This window comes from Misgurnus anguillicaudatus, chromosome 9 (assembly GCF_027580225.2).
Source record: "Misgurnus anguillicaudatus chromosome 9, ASM2758022v2, whole genome shotgun sequence".
Taxonomy (NCBI): Eukaryota; Metazoa; Chordata; class Actinopteri; order Cypriniformes; family Cobitidae; genus Misgurnus; species Misgurnus anguillicaudatus.
This window is the reverse complement of record NC_073345.2, coordinates 9,448,235-9,465,364: the sequence shown is the minus strand read 5'-3', so window position 1 is coordinate 9,465,364 and position 17,130 is coordinate 9,448,235. Positions and strand designations below refer to the sequence as shown.

The following is a 17,130-nucleotide window of genomic DNA, read 5'->3' as shown; positions in this document are numbered from 1 at the left end:
TTTAAGTTGCCAGCCAGCGCCAGCATTTTTCATGATTTTCACAGAGGTTCAATGTCTTCCAGAAAATGTTATTCTTAAAATATATAAACATACAATATATCAAATGAAAGAACAAGCCTCTGCTTAAAAATAATCATCATACCTTAGTTTGTTTTCTTTTTATCACCTCTCAAATATGGGTAGGTTTCTTCAAAAACAGATTTCTTGGACATAATTTAATTTTTGTGAAGGACTTTTGATAGAGATCAGTTGCAGAGCGATTCTCAAAACTTACATGAACATACTGTTTGCCCTAGGGCGTTACTTCCGGGTTTTATAAGTTGCTTTAATAGCGGTATTGCGGAAAGACGGAAATACTCGTCATTGGCAGGGAAAGAGTTAAAAGCATATGGTATGGGATAACGGGATTCTCTGCGCAATATTTCTGGCATTCCTCCTCCTCCTCTTCTACTTCACTGCTATTTTTTTCTTCTGTTCTTTTATTTGAACTTGGGGCTCGAGCCCGACCTGAGGTTCGAGCTGCCTTCGAGAAATAACAGTAAGCCAAGTTTGTTTATCGTTAATGATTAAGACTGAATGGGCAGTCAAACTCGTGAAACAATGAATGTAAAACAAATCCGCCAAAATCTGGTTTTACACGTCTACTAAAATAAAGCCATTACACATTTTCCTAATGCATGATTCTTTGATCTTTACTTCCATTTAAACTGTTATACATTTAGCAAAGGAGGATTTTCAGCACTTTGTTCGAACAGCTACTCAGTGATTCTCCCCCAACCCCCCATCCGTAATTATGGTTACACAGTATTTTGAAAGTCCACATAGACATTCTACAAACTATGAGCAACTTTGCAACTACATATCAAATAACTTTCAATAATTTGCAACTATACGTCAACTAACTGTCATTAGACTATTAGTAGACTGTAAGGGTTGGGGTTAGGGAAGAGGTTTGGGTTAGTGGAATAAGTTGACATGTACCTGCAAAGATACTTAAAGTCAGTTGAATGTCTGTTGAGATATCATCACAATAAAGTGTTAGTAGATATTAAGCAGAAAGTCTACTAATTCTCTAAAGATTGGTAGTTGATAAGTAGTTGCAAAGTTACTTATAATTAGTAAAATGTCTAAAGTGGACTATCGAAAGTTGAAACCAGTCTGCAGGGTAATTAAGTTTGGGATCCCTGCTGTTGAGTTTAGCTGAAACTTCCCTCAACACACCTGCCTGAAAGAATTTATTCTGCCTAGGAAGATCTTGATTAGCTGGATAAGGTGTGTTCGGTGAGGCTTGGAGCAAAACTCTGCAGAGACACCGGTCCTCCAGGAGCAGGATTGGACACCCATATCCTAGTGGCAACTTGGGCTTTACACCCACCAATGGTTCCTAGATAGGCAGTCTAACAGGAAGGAAAATACCAACAAATTACAAAATTTGCAATTATTCAGATTTTAGCCCTTTAGTGAGGAGTTATAAGGTCATCTTGAATTTTTACATTAAAATTTCAAAAGCAGACAAACAGAACATGGGCTGCTGACATAAAACTTGCATGGTCACAAAGGTCCAAAAGTTGCCCTGGGCTCGAATGGGCTGGCCCACCCTAGGCCATTATGGGATTAAAGAGTGCAGTCTGCTAGTAAGGCCTGCTCACAGAAAGCCAGAGTTGAGCCCAAAACTGTGGGCTTTACTTGGGCGAGCCCACACTGGGTCTGTTTAGGTTTCATGTGGGCTGACCCTACTGTGTCCACAAAAAGTCAGCATGGGCCCTGCATGTTTGTGATGTCACTAGCACCTACAGTACAGTATACAGTCTGTATGGAAACTACAGGGTCCAAGCACTACATCACACAAGGGAGAGTATATTATAAAATAATTTTCAGATATTGGTGAAGTATTCCTTTAAGTCCAAATTAAATCCCTGTGCTTGATAACCTATTCAATATTTCAATTATGTTTTGCTCCATTAGGTCCAGCTATCACGTAAGAGCTCTGAAGCAGCCGGCTATGTGAAAGTGAGCTCAGAAGAGCAGGATGAAGCTGTAAGTGGAGGACCAGTAATGGCAAGTGAAACCAGAGAAGCTAAACCTAAAGTCCTGCTCTCTATGAACCAACTGGTGTTGAGAAGAGGACTGACGTTGCTTACTGCTGTCCTGATACTGATAATAGGAGTCACTGTCCACATTGCCTGTCCTCTTCCAGAGCCTTACCTTCAAACTCATAGAAATCTTACAATGGACTGGAGGAATATTTCCACTCCCAACACTACAGTAAGCTCACTGTAACTGCACTGTTGGTGCATTTTACCAAGATCCCTTATCAACATATGTGGAACCACAATGCTTCGATGCTGACCAGTACATGATGATACTGAATCTCACAGTCCCATTTTGTATAATAATAACAAAAGCAACAATAACCGTGCAAGAATGTCAAAATCCATGATGTGTGAATAAAAAACTTTTAATATCCAGCTCCTGGACAGTAATCTTTTGAATAGAAGTTTTGCATGTACTTAACACATGTACTTCTTCTTAAAACCTATTTATCATTGCTTAAACACACCGCTATGTTAGCAAGTGCACGTTATCTTAGCTAGCCAAGCACACCATCAAAACATGACAAATAGTGAGATTAAAACCATGTTATTGCTCCAAACTCACTTTATAACATAAGTCAAATGAGTCAAATGAGTTGACATGGCTTCGCATTGCAAAATGAAACAGAAAAATACACTCTTTTTTTGGTATTCTGCACAGTGCTAAAGTCTATGTTGATAAGCGTTGCATTATAATAAATATACTATTGTTATAAAACTACCTGACATGACTGGAAGAACATATATAATCCCAACTGAGTTTATTGTCTTTTTGTTTTATCAGTTAAAACATCTTTATTTGAATGTTTTTAGCAGCAGGGTGTCTATGGCCTTATAAAGGTGTACATGCTGAAATGGACCCAAGCTTTTCTTTGTGTGTCAATTTTGGACTGTCTCAGTGCGAGGGTGTTGTTTTGTTAAGTGCTTTCATGATGAACATGCATGACATTTTTCTAATTGAGGGCGACTGAGGGTCTTATTTCATTTTACAGGAATGGACTTCAATTTTCATTTTCAAAACATGTGAGACAAATTAAAGGGCACATTTTCCATTGCTAAAAAAAAAGTTATTTTGTGTATTTGGTATAAAAAAATGTGTTTGCATGGTTTATGTTTAAAAGTAGCTTCAGATATCCTAATTTTGTACAAAACTCACAGATCTGAAAAGGGCTGTGTCCCTGATTGAAATGATAACTCGTGTAGTTGTTTACTTTGGGTACATGCTCAGTGGGACCAATCTACTTCGAGAAGCTAGTAAACCGCCAATGAACTTGGTATTTGTATCTGCTGGCGCCCCCCCACCGCGCAAGTATAAAACAAGCTGCAGGTGCAATACCAAATCAGCTATTTTTGCTGAGAAAGCCGAGTATCAATGCCTGGCTGGTATCAGCAGTGGAACAGCAAAATGTGGTGACGGGACGTGACTTCTCCGTTCCCTTGCTTCAGAGAATGAGGGTTACATACATAACCGAGACGTTTCCTTTCAGACGAATTGGGAATTCCTACCAAAATGCAACTGCAGCTGACCCTTTCAGTGCCTGCGTATACCTTCCGTCTTCTATCTTAAAGAGGCAGAATCTGGGCTTAATGCAGAGAGGCCCGTCACTACTTGCGGGCACTACTTGTTCCTAAACCCACGGTAGTAAACTAGGTGAACTGGGAAGTGAACCCGTCTGGGCGCAACTAGGAATGCTGCGGAAGCCACCCTTAAAAGAAGGTTAACCTTGGGTGGCGTATGAAACATCCGATTTTTTACACATGAATATCACATACTAAAGAGAGAGATGCAGAGCGAGCTCTGTTAAGGGAAACATGGTAGAAAATAACTCGGAAATACACACATAGGAACCCTTCAGAGGGGACGCAATGTAGACGCCTAGCCTAACACAGGTTTACAGAGAATACATCAAGTGAGAGGCTGACAGCCTATGCCCCACAATATCAGCTGCTGAAGCAGTGGAGGGGTACCATACTTTTTTGTAAGCATTTTGGCACTAACGGCATTCCATAATGGCAAGCTTACCCTCTGTGTTTCACCTGCTTGTGGAGAGAACTGGAGAGGACACCTGCCCAATACGAACACTATGGAATCTAGTGAACATATTAGGTGTCGCCCAGCCAACAGCTAAAACCACAAGCTAATGCCCAAGATCATGCCACACCTCTCGTATGAGCTTTTAAGTTAGATTGGCATGGGGTGCCCTGCATTTGATAAGCAAGGGTGAAGGTGTCCATCGTCCAATTCCCTTTCTGCTGACCACAGTGACAGACAGGTCCTAAAGCTTTTAGTTTGGTCCACGTACAGTCACAGTGTGTGTACAGGACATAACAAAGCCATGGCTGGGTTTGCCTCCTCCAAAGGCAGTGCTTGCAGGCTCACCACCTGATCTCTGAAATGAGTGCTAGGAACCTTGGGCATGTAGCCGGACAGGGGTCTAAGTGTTTTGCTGAAGCCAGCAGGCCCGAACTGAAGGCACAAATCATCGAGGGCAATGCAAGAAGAGTCAAGGTTTAATTGTTCAGGCTCGAAGGGAGTATCCTTTTAGCACCATGGACCGGTCCCAGGGAGGAATAGAGGGTGGCCCCTTAAAAACCTAATAATCTGGTCGTGCTGATCCACTGACATACTGTTTATTGGAGCGCGGTGTGCAGATATCACAGCCGATGTCAACTTTAATAGTGGAGGGGGACAACCTGCTCCCCAACATGCTGAAGATACAAAAGCAAGAAGCTGATAGGGCATTCCCTAAGGTTTTCTCTCTTCAGTGTGTAAGCCTGTCTCATAGATGGGGCTCGCACTTCAGCAATAATGTTAGATACCTCTTACAATAAATCACAGAACCTCTGCGCCCAGTTCAGAGACCATATGTGGAGATTTCACAGGTCAGGGCATGCGTGCCATTATGTGCCCCCTGCTTGAGAAAGAAGGTTCTTCCTCAGGGGAATTTACCGGGGGGGTTCCAATTCCTGGTGGTTCAGTGAGGCACAACCAGTATAATATTCTCTTCCTCCTCCCTGACTTTGTACAGTGTCAAAGTGTTTCCTCGGTTAATGAATGTAACAAGCGGCAATGGGTTGTCTCTGGAGAAGCAAACAGATCTATCTGCGCACTGCCGAAACATTTTTAAATCAGCTGAACCGACTGCGGGTGGAGTGGCAATTCGCCAGGGTGTGCTAAATTAAACGAGAGCAAGATATACAGCCCACAACTTGAGGCAATTTATGTGCTAGTCCAGCTGGGGTGTCAGCTGCAAGCCCTTCGTAAATAGCCCCCATATCCCTAACTTTTCCTCACCTGGTCTTCATTTGTAATCATCACACCTGCCAGCAATCCTCATCACTCACCTTATATATACTCTGTTCACACTTACATTGTTGGTCATTATTTATGTTTCTGTGATGTTTCTGTTAAAGTTCCAGTTTATGTGAAATAATTAAAGTATCATTACATTTATCTCCTCCGTCTTCATCTTGCCTTCCTCCAACACCACACCCTGACAGAATCACAACACACTAAACAAACTACACAATCAGAACTCGTTACGTATTTCTGAAGGAGGTCCTTCACAGAACAAGGAAGACATCAGCCTGTTTTAGGACAGTGAAAACAATACTTTACAAATAAGTAAGTTGTGTGAAAAATTATGTGTTTGTTACACACAAATCATGAACACATGCTACAGTATATTGTGCACTGTACGCACAATCAAAGCTTCAAAAACACAGGAAGAACGGGAACTTCAAGGTAAATTGAATGTTGAAGCTTATGTTGGCATCTTTGTATTTATCTATCAAAAGATTACTATATATGGCGAAATAGTCACATATTGTGATTTCAGGGAAAGGGACAGTGGTTTCATTGATAAGGTGAGTAAGAACTGACCGTAGCCTAGCATTACTTTGTCAGGATCCTGAATGTCATTATATGTGTTTCGTCTTGTTTCTAGTACCAGGATCCTGACACCCTCATATAAGTGTTCTGTGTTTGTCTGGAGAGTCACGTGACCTATGTGTTATGTGTGGCACGTGCTCTCCTGTCTTTAGTCTTAACCTAACCCTCCTGTTTCCTAATTATGTATGATTAGTTTCCTCACCTGTTGGTTGTTGTCCCCTAATTAGTTTCCCTATTTTAATGCCATTGTGCCTCTTGTCTTTGTGGTATCATTGTATGTATTTGTGTGACACCGTCAGGAGTCTTGTCTTGCTGTGGTTTTATTTAATTCTTGTCTTGTTTACCACATCGAGGGAGTTTTTGTTTATTAATAAAAGTCTTTTGAGTTGAGAGCTGTCTACACTTGGGTTCATCCCAGTGGCGGTTCTAGACAAATTTCACTAGGGGGGCCAAGGAGGGGCCAGTGTTTTACCAGAGGGGAACACAAAAAATGGCAAGAAATTATATTTAAAGATAATAGGGGTGGTTACAGGAATTAGTTTAAGACAGGACTAGGCCTTATAGTTTAATTAGGAAATATAACTAGTTTTAACAAACATGCCTTACTAAATACATTACTTGTGTGCATTTTGAAGCAAAACAAAAGGCACTGGTGTATTTTAAGATATGGCATTGCAAGTTGTTTTCAGTTTGGACAGCTCTTACATTTATTTTAGTCTAGGACTAGTCTAATCCCTTTCCGGGAAACTGCCCCGTAAACTTTATTTTACTTTATTAATATTTATTTAATAAAAGAGTGAGTGCAGGTGCAAAAGGGGAGCTTGGCTCTTTTCTAAAGCCCCCCAACCGATAATCATGCGAACCTACTCAATAAACTTTATGAAATGCAAACTTTTATAAAGACAAACGTTTGTTTTAGTTTACATATAAACACACATTGCTAGACAGTTAGGGACCACAATCGAATCTAGGGTGACCATACGCGCCATTCTTCCCGGACGCATCCCGGACGCATCCCGACCAGGATTTCGGGTTCGTCTTCCGGAAGTCGTATTTGTCGACCGCATACGTCATAGAGGATTATTATTATTATAACAGAAAAGCAACCGTTATCTTTTAAGGTAAGAATGAAACTACGATTGTATGTCTTATGTTTTTAACTGAATGGCGTATGCAGTCAACAAATACGACTTCCGGAAGACACACCGAAATCCTGGACAGGACGCGTCCGGGAAGAATGGCATGTATGGTCAGCCTGTCTAATCAGTATTTAAAATAATATTTATTTTAAATTGTAAACATTTTATATGTAACATTTAATTAAATTCCTCCAATTGTATGCACGTATATGTAAGAGCATAATTACAGCGCTTTTTACAATGTGTAAACTTTAAAAAGTTAGCGAGATGTTGGTTTTACCGGTTGTTGATGAGTAACAGCTGTGAATGATCACCGCGCTTAAGCAGCCACGTCACAGGAGAAAAAGTGAACTGTGTCCTAATGTCAAGTGAGCTAGAGTCCTTACCAGTGCCCAAACCTGCATACACATTCACAACATCGGGAGATTGGGGACAAATTCGCCGAGCATCACACGCAGCCGGCTATAGTGATTGGCAGCGCCGCTCTAATTTGCCCGTGTAGACGTTGCGACGCATTAGTTCCGCTTTTGGCGCTCGCGTGTAAAATCAGAATAAATTTATACTTTTTTATTTGGTCAGCACGGGGTGGCCACAGGGGTGGCCAGGGACATGTCTACAGAGGCACGGGCCACCCTTGGCCTCCGTGTAGAACCGCCACTGGTTCATCCACCTCCATTCCTGACATACTTTAGTTACTCAAACTGCATTGAATTCAAAGGAAAATTATAAAAATACAAATATTCTGAATATATGAAATGTGGAATAATTTTCCTGGTAATCATTTGCTTGTGTTTGCTATAGCTAAAAATGTGAACACAAGAGGAAGCTGACAGGTCAGGAGGACGTGACAGTTTAATGACAGAATCAATATTTGACAATATTTTACAGTTATATCTGCAAAGCTGAATTTCTCATAAGTTAAAGTATGATAGCAATTGTGAAGACCTTTGGCATACAGTATGGTCATTTTCACAAATTGATGTACAGTATACTCACTTTTCTACCATTTTGTATTGATTTTGCTTATGTTTCCTGGTAAATAATAATGGGGACATTTGTATAATATATTTTAAGTATGTGTCATGCTCAGAACATATCTCATTTGCTTTTAAGTGCCTAAATTAAAAGTATGTCTTTAAGGTCTAAGCTATTTTTTTACATTATATTTAGGCATTTAACAGACACTTTTATCTGAAGCAACTTGAGGAAGAAAACTAGAAGCAGTTCATAATCTTCTAATTCTAATTGTATCTTTATGCTTGGAATTGCTTTATTATATTGCCTCTGCTTCATAACAAATATTAATTTGCATCTGTTTTCTTTTTTTATATAACAGTGGGCTGCTGTAATGGTTACGTCTATGGAAAGAGGAGCTGATAAGAAAAAAGGCTGGAAAGCAGTACTTCTTGTTGAGGACAATCCTGAATAGGAACACTTTCTTATACACACACATACATACACATTATTATTAGTGTTGACATGTTTTTTTTTTTATATAAATTGTATCGTTTTAATAGTTGATTTAATTATTTCAATTGATTGTTATCAGTGTATTTTAAACTCTTGATCATTTACTAAGAGCAAAAAGTTAGATTCATACTAATACTTCAAGTGGAACTTATATTTTTGTGTAAAGGAAGTTGGTTTCATGTGTTGTTGTCATAGTGTTTCTAATTAACTTTTACGTTTGGTTCAAAGTTGTATTCATTAATTAATATTTCAATAGTATATTCAGGCTAATAAGTTCATTTCAATTTTTTTTGTTAAATTTTTTTGTTTTATTTTTTTTTGTTTAATTTTTTTTTTTTTGTTTAATTATCAGTTTGTTCTAAACTTTTGTTTGTTTACTAAGGATAAAATTGCTTTGTAATTTAAGTTGTTGGTATAAGATTCATGCCAGATATGCAGATATGCAGATATGATTGATTAATAAAAAGGCAAACGTTTTGGAAATAAATTTTCTTGTGATTTATTTATGAATATAATTTGGGCAATATTAGGCTGAGTTATGTCTCAGTTTTGGGGGTTCTGGTTAAATGCTGGTTTTGATATGGTTTACCTATGGCTGAGAATTGGTACCAATGTTAGAACCTGTTCTGGCCCAGGTTTGGGCCAATTATAGGCTATTAACTGGCTGAGACTTGGGCCGTGTGTGGCCCATTTGTGGCCCTTGTCTGTAATCCAAATCTGGGCCACTGTATGGCCGTCATTCTTTGTTGTATGTGGACAGAGGAAAAACTGTCTGTGTGCGCTGGAAAAAAATTGCTATGTGGGATGGACACGTTAATGACCAAAGGACATGTGAGAGTTGTGCCAACTACTGTATGAATGCTGGTAGTGGAGCTGTTTGGCAAGCATCTACTGTAGAGGGTATGTGCCAGCATACTACCAATAGTGCCGTTTAGCTGATATGGTTGATATACATTTCCTTAAATACTGTCTCTTAAAGCAGGACTACAAGTATTAGCATGTTTCCTAAGTGACAAAATTGATTTGTAAAGCATAAGGTTATGGTTGTACTGTACTTCACAATCCTGTAAGTTTACCGGTTAAGGGTCCTCATCAGGGGTCAATATTGGGACCCCCAAAGCTAAATAAACTTTTGCTGTTTATTATCCCACAAAGGAGCAACAATATGTTATTTACACAGACATTCCTGATAAGATTACCGCTGTGTTTAAGAAGTACGAAAGGCTAACCCACCCCTTTCAACTCCCCCTGGTGCTGTTGTGCTCCATACAGGGAATTATAAAGAGCTTGCTTGTGACCTGTCTCTCTCTCTCTCTCTCTCTGGCTCACTCTTTGACTAAAAGCACAAGGTTACTTCCAGCCTTGATTTTGTTTCTTCTGGCTTCATGGACTGCTAACAACGTTTTGGAAATCACGCTGAGAATAGCTCTACTGCTTAAATTGCTCTCTTTCAATTTCTTTCTCTTTTTCATACACTTTTCTTATTTTTATTCATTCAGTGGTTGAATGGCCAAGGCTGAGCAGATGCCTGAGGCTTGTTCTCCCCTAGCAGGCGATGAACAAGTCACCGAGGTAACAGCATCTAGTGCTAAACTGTTTGGCTGCAGCTGTCTGCATCGCTGGCTTCCCCTGGCTTACAGAGAGGAGCTCTACCATGTCCTGCGCCTCACAGGGCCTCTGGTGAGTTTTTTTGTCTATGCTGACACTCAATTATGGACCCTTACAACACTGTGACTGAACTACATAATGCTGGGATTTAGTGGGGATTTACCCGCAGAGACAGAATCCTGTGAATTATTTTAGAGTGGTGAGGTTTGGCTATGACACAATGTCTTATGTCTGTATCCCATTATGTGTTTATGATTGATATGTTATTAATGAGTAGTACTACAATATAATCTAATGACTGATATAATGAATTTGATTCGATGGCTAGTTTATTATCTTTCATAGTTGTTATCTGAGTGTCACATGTAATGCTTATGACATGTCACTCCTCTATGTTATACAAATTCTTTACTAATTGTTCTGTTCTGAGATTTGTATATTATTTGGGTGTATTTGCATATAATCAGCAAAAAACAGTGGCTAACACTTTATTTTACTGTGCATTTGTTACATATGTTACATGTAATTGCCATAGTAATAACTGTAATTTACATAATTGCATGCAACTCTAAACAAAACCCTAACCCTATACTAAGTACATGTTGTTAATTACAGGTTTTCTCAGTTGCTTAAACACATTTCTTGAAACTATGCCTCATATTCTCAAAACAGTAAACACAAATCCATAACATCTCACCCAATTCCCCAAACATCTTATTTTTGAGTCAAAATGAAGCTATACATTCACTCTTACTGAAAAAACTAACTTTTTCCTCAGATATCACACACAAGCTTTCAAAAACACACACACTACAACTATTACACACTGGTGCATCCTAGTTTCTTTAACCAGGTCAAAGCAATCAAGAAAAACTGTAATCCAACAATGTATGCACTCTAAAGTTACTGTACAGAGCAGTCTTACTTTAAGTACACCTACCTGTTTTCCTCCCTGAAGGTTCTGAAGATAGAGGCAACGGTGAAGTGACTCAAATTAGACTTTACTTGTTGCTTAGCCTCCTTCATAGTCATACCATGGACAAGGACATGGTCAGCTAGAGTGGCTCGAATTTCATCTTAAGCCCGGTGCACACTGTGAGATTTCAGCCACGATGTAGCTGTCTGGGGCAAATTTTGAAATCCTAAAAGATTTCTGGAATCCTAGGCTAAGATCTGCCATCTTTGATCGCTAATTTGACATGTTCACAGACAGACAAATAATGACCGTTGCAATCAAAATTATCCTGTGTCAGTGTCAGAAATTTTGAGACACAATCCTGCTGTGAGACATCTCCCTACGTCAACCGTCAGATCAATAACCAATAGAAGCACAAAACCTGATGACGCAATTAGTGCGGTGACAACAACAAATCAACGCAGACAAATGTCAAAAAGAGCCAGGGTAGACTGTACAGCAGGAGGAGTAACTTGTGGAGTTATGGAAAGATAAAGAGTGTTTGTGGCAAGTGTGGCAAGCAACAATCCTAAAGGACTATTTAAAATTGCACAGTGTATACCGGGCTTTAGACTGCTTGTCTCATTGCCCTTCTCCCTCCTCCTCCTTCACCATATCCTCCTCTTCTCCCTCCTCCTTCACCATGTCCTCTTTCTCATCCTTCACCGCGTCCTCCTCTTCTCCCTCCTCCTTCACTCTGTCCTCTTCCTCATCCTTCACCATGTCCTCCTCTTCTCCCTCCTCCTTCACCATGTCCTCTTCCTCATCCTTCACCGTGCCCTCCTCCTCTCCCCCCTCCTTCACCATGTCCTCTTCCTCCTCCTTCACCATGTCATCCTCCTCTCCCTCCTCTTTCACAATGTCCTCTTCCTCATCCTATAGTGCGTCCTCCTCCTCTCCCTCCTCCTTCACCATGTCCTCTTCCTTCTCCTTCACCCCATCCTCCTCCTCTCCCTCCTCCTTCACCGTGCCCTCCTCCTCTCCCCCCTCCTTCACCATGTCCTCTTCCTCCTCCTTCACCATGTCATCCTCCTCTCCCTCCTCTTTCACAATGTCCTCTTCCTCATCCTTCAGTGCGTCCTCCTCCTCTCCCTCCTCCTTCACCATGTCCTCTTCCTTCTCCTTCACCACATCCTCCTCCTCTCCCTCCTCCTTCACCGTGTCCTCCTCCTCTCCCCCCTCCTTCACAATGTCCTCTTCCTCCTCCTTCACCATGTCATCTTTCTCTCCCTTCCCCTTCACAATGTCCTCTTCCTCATCCTTCAGTGCGTCCTCCTCCTCTCCCTCCTTCTTCACCATGTCCTCTTCCTTCTCCTTCACCACATCCTCCTCCTTTCCCCCATCATTGTCTATCTGTATGCAAGGCATTTTGATGCACTTCTTTGTTACAGCAGCACAGTGTACTACATAGTGTATGCACTCTAAAGTTACCGTACAGAGCAGTTTTACTGTAAGTACACCTATCTGTTTTCCTCCCTGAAGGTTCTGAGGATGGAGGCAACAGTAAAGTGACTCAAATTAGGCTCTCCCTTATAGTCATACCATGGACAAGGACATGGTCAACTAGAATGGCTCATCTGAGACTGCTTGTCTCCTTGCCCATCTTCTCCCTCCTCCTCCTCTTTCACCCCGTGCTCCTCCTCTCCCTCCTCCTTCACCAAGCCCTCTCCCTCCTCCTTTACCATGTCCTCTTCCTCCTCCTTTACCACGTCCTCCTCCTTCAATGCATCCTCCTCATCTCCCTCCTCCTACACCATGTCCTCTTCCTCCTTCTTCACCATGTCCTCCCCCTCTCCATCCTCCTCTGCCTCCCCCTCTCCCTCCTCCTCATCTCCCTCCTCCTCCTCTTCTTCCTCCTCCATCCATTGTTCCAAAGCTCAGTGAACGGAGTCAGGCCCTTTTATCTATCTATTGAAGGATCTAATTGATGTGTTTATTTTGACTCTTAGTGTTTCCACCTGGTAATTGATTGCTAATTGAGCCTAAGCTGTACTGACTTACGTGAACAGTATTGAATGCTAGTGATTTCCATATGATCACATGGTGTAAGCCTTGAGAAATGTAGGGATTTGTGTGTAGAGAAAAACTGTAATACAGCTATGCTACTTGACATGTGTAAAATAATCAATTTTTGATTTGGTATAATATGAGCCATGTATGTTTATGTAAGTAATGACTGTATAGACAAACACAACTGAAAGTGGGTCTGTAGTGCAGGTGTGACATGAGGTCCGGAGTCCGGACTTCGGGTTTATTTCCTCTGCACCATCAGTCATGGTGATGAATAAAACATTTGACTGTTTTTAACAGTTTAAAATGAAAGCGGGTAAAACATTTGACTGTTTATGATAGTTTAAAAGCTACTTAGATACAGTTATATTGATGACCTTTCAGCTCTATATGCTCTATTTTTTTCTTTTTTGTGTCAGACGCATTTAACTCCCACTCTGGATTCACAACCTTTTTTTGATAAAGACACACCACCTGTGCACCAAGCTTTGATTTCACCTGTCTCATCATGACTCTCCACTGACTGCACACGATTAGTCTAGGTCAATACAAAATTAAAAACATGTTAATTTAAATAACGTTATCTTTACAATGTGTGCAGGTGCCAGATGATGCTTGACCCACTTTGGGTTCAAGAAAGAGAAGGTTAAGTGAATTTTTTTTGATAGATTGAGTTTAGTCAGCTCATTGTATTTGTAACATGAACACTGTTTGTAATTTTCAGATTGTGTCATGTAGAGTGTAGACTTAAAGGCAGGATAGGCAGGAATTATCTAAAAAAACTTTTTTTACAAATTTGTTTAAACTTTGTTTATATACCAATACATAATTAGAATGTAAGTACTCTGAGAAAGAGAGTATAAAAACTCAAGTGCCTGTAGACCTCTTACTTATTAAAAGATTTTACAGTGTGGACAGCATGTAGCCCTGTCACAGGGGTCGTTGTATTTATTTAAAATTTAAGCTACTTTTTCCACATATTATTTGCATAGCATTTTCATAATAGTCAGTATAATAATATAATTGCTAAATTCATGACACATCTGCAACGATTTGACTGTAAGATTTAAAGTGAAATCGGGCTTCTCCTAACGAAACATTGAATCTTTGACTACTCGAGGTCACCTCTGCACCTCACCATTAAAACAATCCAGCATAGGTTTATTTAATGGTTGGGTTTGTCCACATTTCACCCCAGCATGGAAACAACTCAGCATAGGGTTATTTAATGGTTGGGTTTGTCCACATTTCACCCCACCATGGAAACAGCCCAGCATTGGTTTATTTAATGGTTGGGTTTGTCCATATTTCACCCCACCATGGAAACAGCCCAGCAAATGTTTATTTAATGGTTTGGTTTGTCCATATTTCACCCCACCATGGAAACAGCCCAGCATAGGTTTATTTAATGGTTGGGTATGTCCACATTTCACCCCACCATAGAAACAGCCCAGAATAGGTTTATTTAATGGTTTGGTTTGTCCATATTTCACCCCACAATTTAAACAGCCCAGCATAGGTTTATTTAATGGTTGAGTTTGTCCACATTTCACCTCACCATGGAAACAGCCCAGCATAGGTTTATTTAATGGTAGGGTTTGTCCACATTTCACCCCACCATGGAAACAGCCCAGCATAGTTTTATTTAATGATCAGGTTTGTCCATATTTCAAACCACAGCCCATCATGTAGGGCCTAGCAATGCAATACATATGTGATGACTTTGTTTTTTATGTTTTACAGCTTATCTCCAGGATCCTATACTTCCTTTTGCCATTTGTCATCACAATATTTTGTGGTCATCTAGGAAATGCTGAACTGGCTGGATATGCATTGGCCTCTGCGGTAAAGCCTTCATTGTCTGATACAGCTCTCTATTCCCTTAACAATATTTAAAATTTTGCTGTCCAGAGATACACTCTTAAAAGGTTTACAGTAATGCCAAAGAAGATGTCCAATAGTGGGCAAAAGCTTTTTATCTGCCCATACTAATTACTGGCTGATATTTCGGTGCATCCCTAGAGTAGACTATATTTGCAAAAATGTAAGGTATTTATTCAGTACTGTGTCTTTGGACGGTTTCACATTTGGTGCCATTGCCTGGTCCTAACCCGAGTTCGATTGCTCCCCCCTCCCCATGCCCCCCATGGACTGTGTTCACATATAATTTTTGCATCCGAACCGCGGTACGCTTGCATCATCAAGCTGCAGCCGGCGCGTTCTCATGTTGCTTGGCAACCGCTGTAAACGAGAAGATGACAAGCGTGATTGACTAACTCTGCAAGCAGAGAGATGATTTCTGAATGCCTCCGCAAAAATTTACGTCGGCGGATAGACCGTTGTCATCGAAACGACTTTAGTATGTTTGCGGCAGACAGACAAAAGTGTGTTTCTGTATTATTTCTTTGAAAACAAAACCAAAGGTTTAAAAAAATAAGAACAAAACTCAATCAAGCATTCTATGCATTTTGTTGTCAAGGTAAGTGCACGCACACAAACACTCACGTCTGTTTTGGTGGGACATTCCATATAGAGGTCTTCACGGGTCCACTTAGATCCAAAAACCCGATGTCCGACCCGAGACCCAATCATGTGCCTCGGACACATGTCAGGTACAATAATAGCGGCATCGGGTCTCGGGTAATTTAAAAATGAATGTGTTTTTTTCTGAACGGACCCGAGAAGACCCGAACTCTCTCGCCTGTGTGCGTCAATGTCCTTTTCAAACCTTTCATCTGTTTGCCAAGAGCGCTTGGGACATTGTGTGGTTGTCGGAAGGTTCATTTTCGTTGAGACAAACATGTCAGTCAATTATAAATGTACATTTTAGCGGTTACGTTGGTGTCGTCGTCAGATAACAAAGTAAAACGAATGGAGCAGCTCGCCAAATTGGATGCAAGGCCACCGGAGTTTATTTCTGTCTGACTGTTGCGCGTGGGTCGGGTCGGGTCAGACTCGGGTCGGGTCGGACTCGGGTCTTTCTTTAAAATTTTTTTATTTATGCACGTTGGGTTCGGGTATGAAGTGATTCGGGTCATTTCGGGTCGTGTACATTTCTTTGGACCCGAGAGGACCTCTAATTCCATATAATACGTAATTAACAGTGGTTCACTTCCGCGATTTGGTACGATTGCGCTCACATTAGCAGCGAACCGATCTGGAGTTCACATGAAACGAACCCCAGACCACCCTTTTTAAGCAGACTCGAGAACGTTTCGCGGGTGCGCACCCGAGTTCGGAAGACAGCGTTCACATCATCCAAATGTACCGAACTCTGATGTCAATCGAACCCGGGTGCGCACCAAAAGTGCTAATGTGAAAACGCCCTTTGTCACTTATCAATCATTGCTTAGCAGTCCTATAACCTTTAATGATTTCTGCTCAGCTCTGGAAAAACTATACATGCTCTGGGTAAACATGTAATCTTGTCATATCTGTGGTTTTAACACCAAGACTATATTCTGTTCTGAGAAGTCCACTTGAAGCTGATAAAAATCCAATGTTTGGATTGTGAGGTTGTAACAATATTTATCTTCCTCAGACTGTTACTGTGACCACAACAGCAACAGGGTGTGGACTGGCCCTCACCTGCGACACACTCGTCTCTCAGGTATTCATTCACCACTTGAATAAAAATCTATTAAATTATGTTGTTTACATGTTAACATGGTTTAAATTGTCATGTATGTTGACTTGCTTGCCGAAATGTTAAATAAATAACCCATAGTTGCATTTACACTGTATAATAAAAACCACAAAGAAAGTTTTTTGATAAATTTCCACTATAGTGGTTGAATTACAGTGTCTTTTTATGTTGAACTGAAAACTGAAAATTGATCTCCCACTGTTTTACAAAAAATATCCCATAAAATATGCAAAATATCTCTAATACCTTATACATATAGCCTGTTATAATATTTACATGTTACATCAAGATGAAAGAAATTCATATCATATCCATAG

General features: G+C 40.5%; 1 protein-coding gene and 1 pseudogene across 2 annotated transcripts in view; both read left to right on the top strand.

The window, feature by feature from the left end:
• LOC129423920 (multidrug and toxin extrusion protein 1) overlaps positions 1–2,468 on the top strand; it is a 34,374-nt gene extending 31,906 nt beyond the window's left edge. For both annotated transcript variants that reach the window (XM_073871110.1, XM_073871111.1), the window contains one exon: positions 1,966–2,468. In XM_073871110.1, coding sequence (XP_073727211.1) covers positions 1,966–2,280 — 315 coding nt within the window. In that variant the 3' untranslated portion in view covers positions 2,281–2,468. The remainder of the gene's footprint in view (positions 1–1,965) is intronic.
• Positions 2,469–9,919: 7,451 nt separating this feature from the next.
• The window catches only part of LOC129423918 (multidrug and toxin extrusion protein 1-like), a 32,607-nt pseudogene continuing 25,396 nt past the window's right edge, over positions 9,920–17,130 (top strand).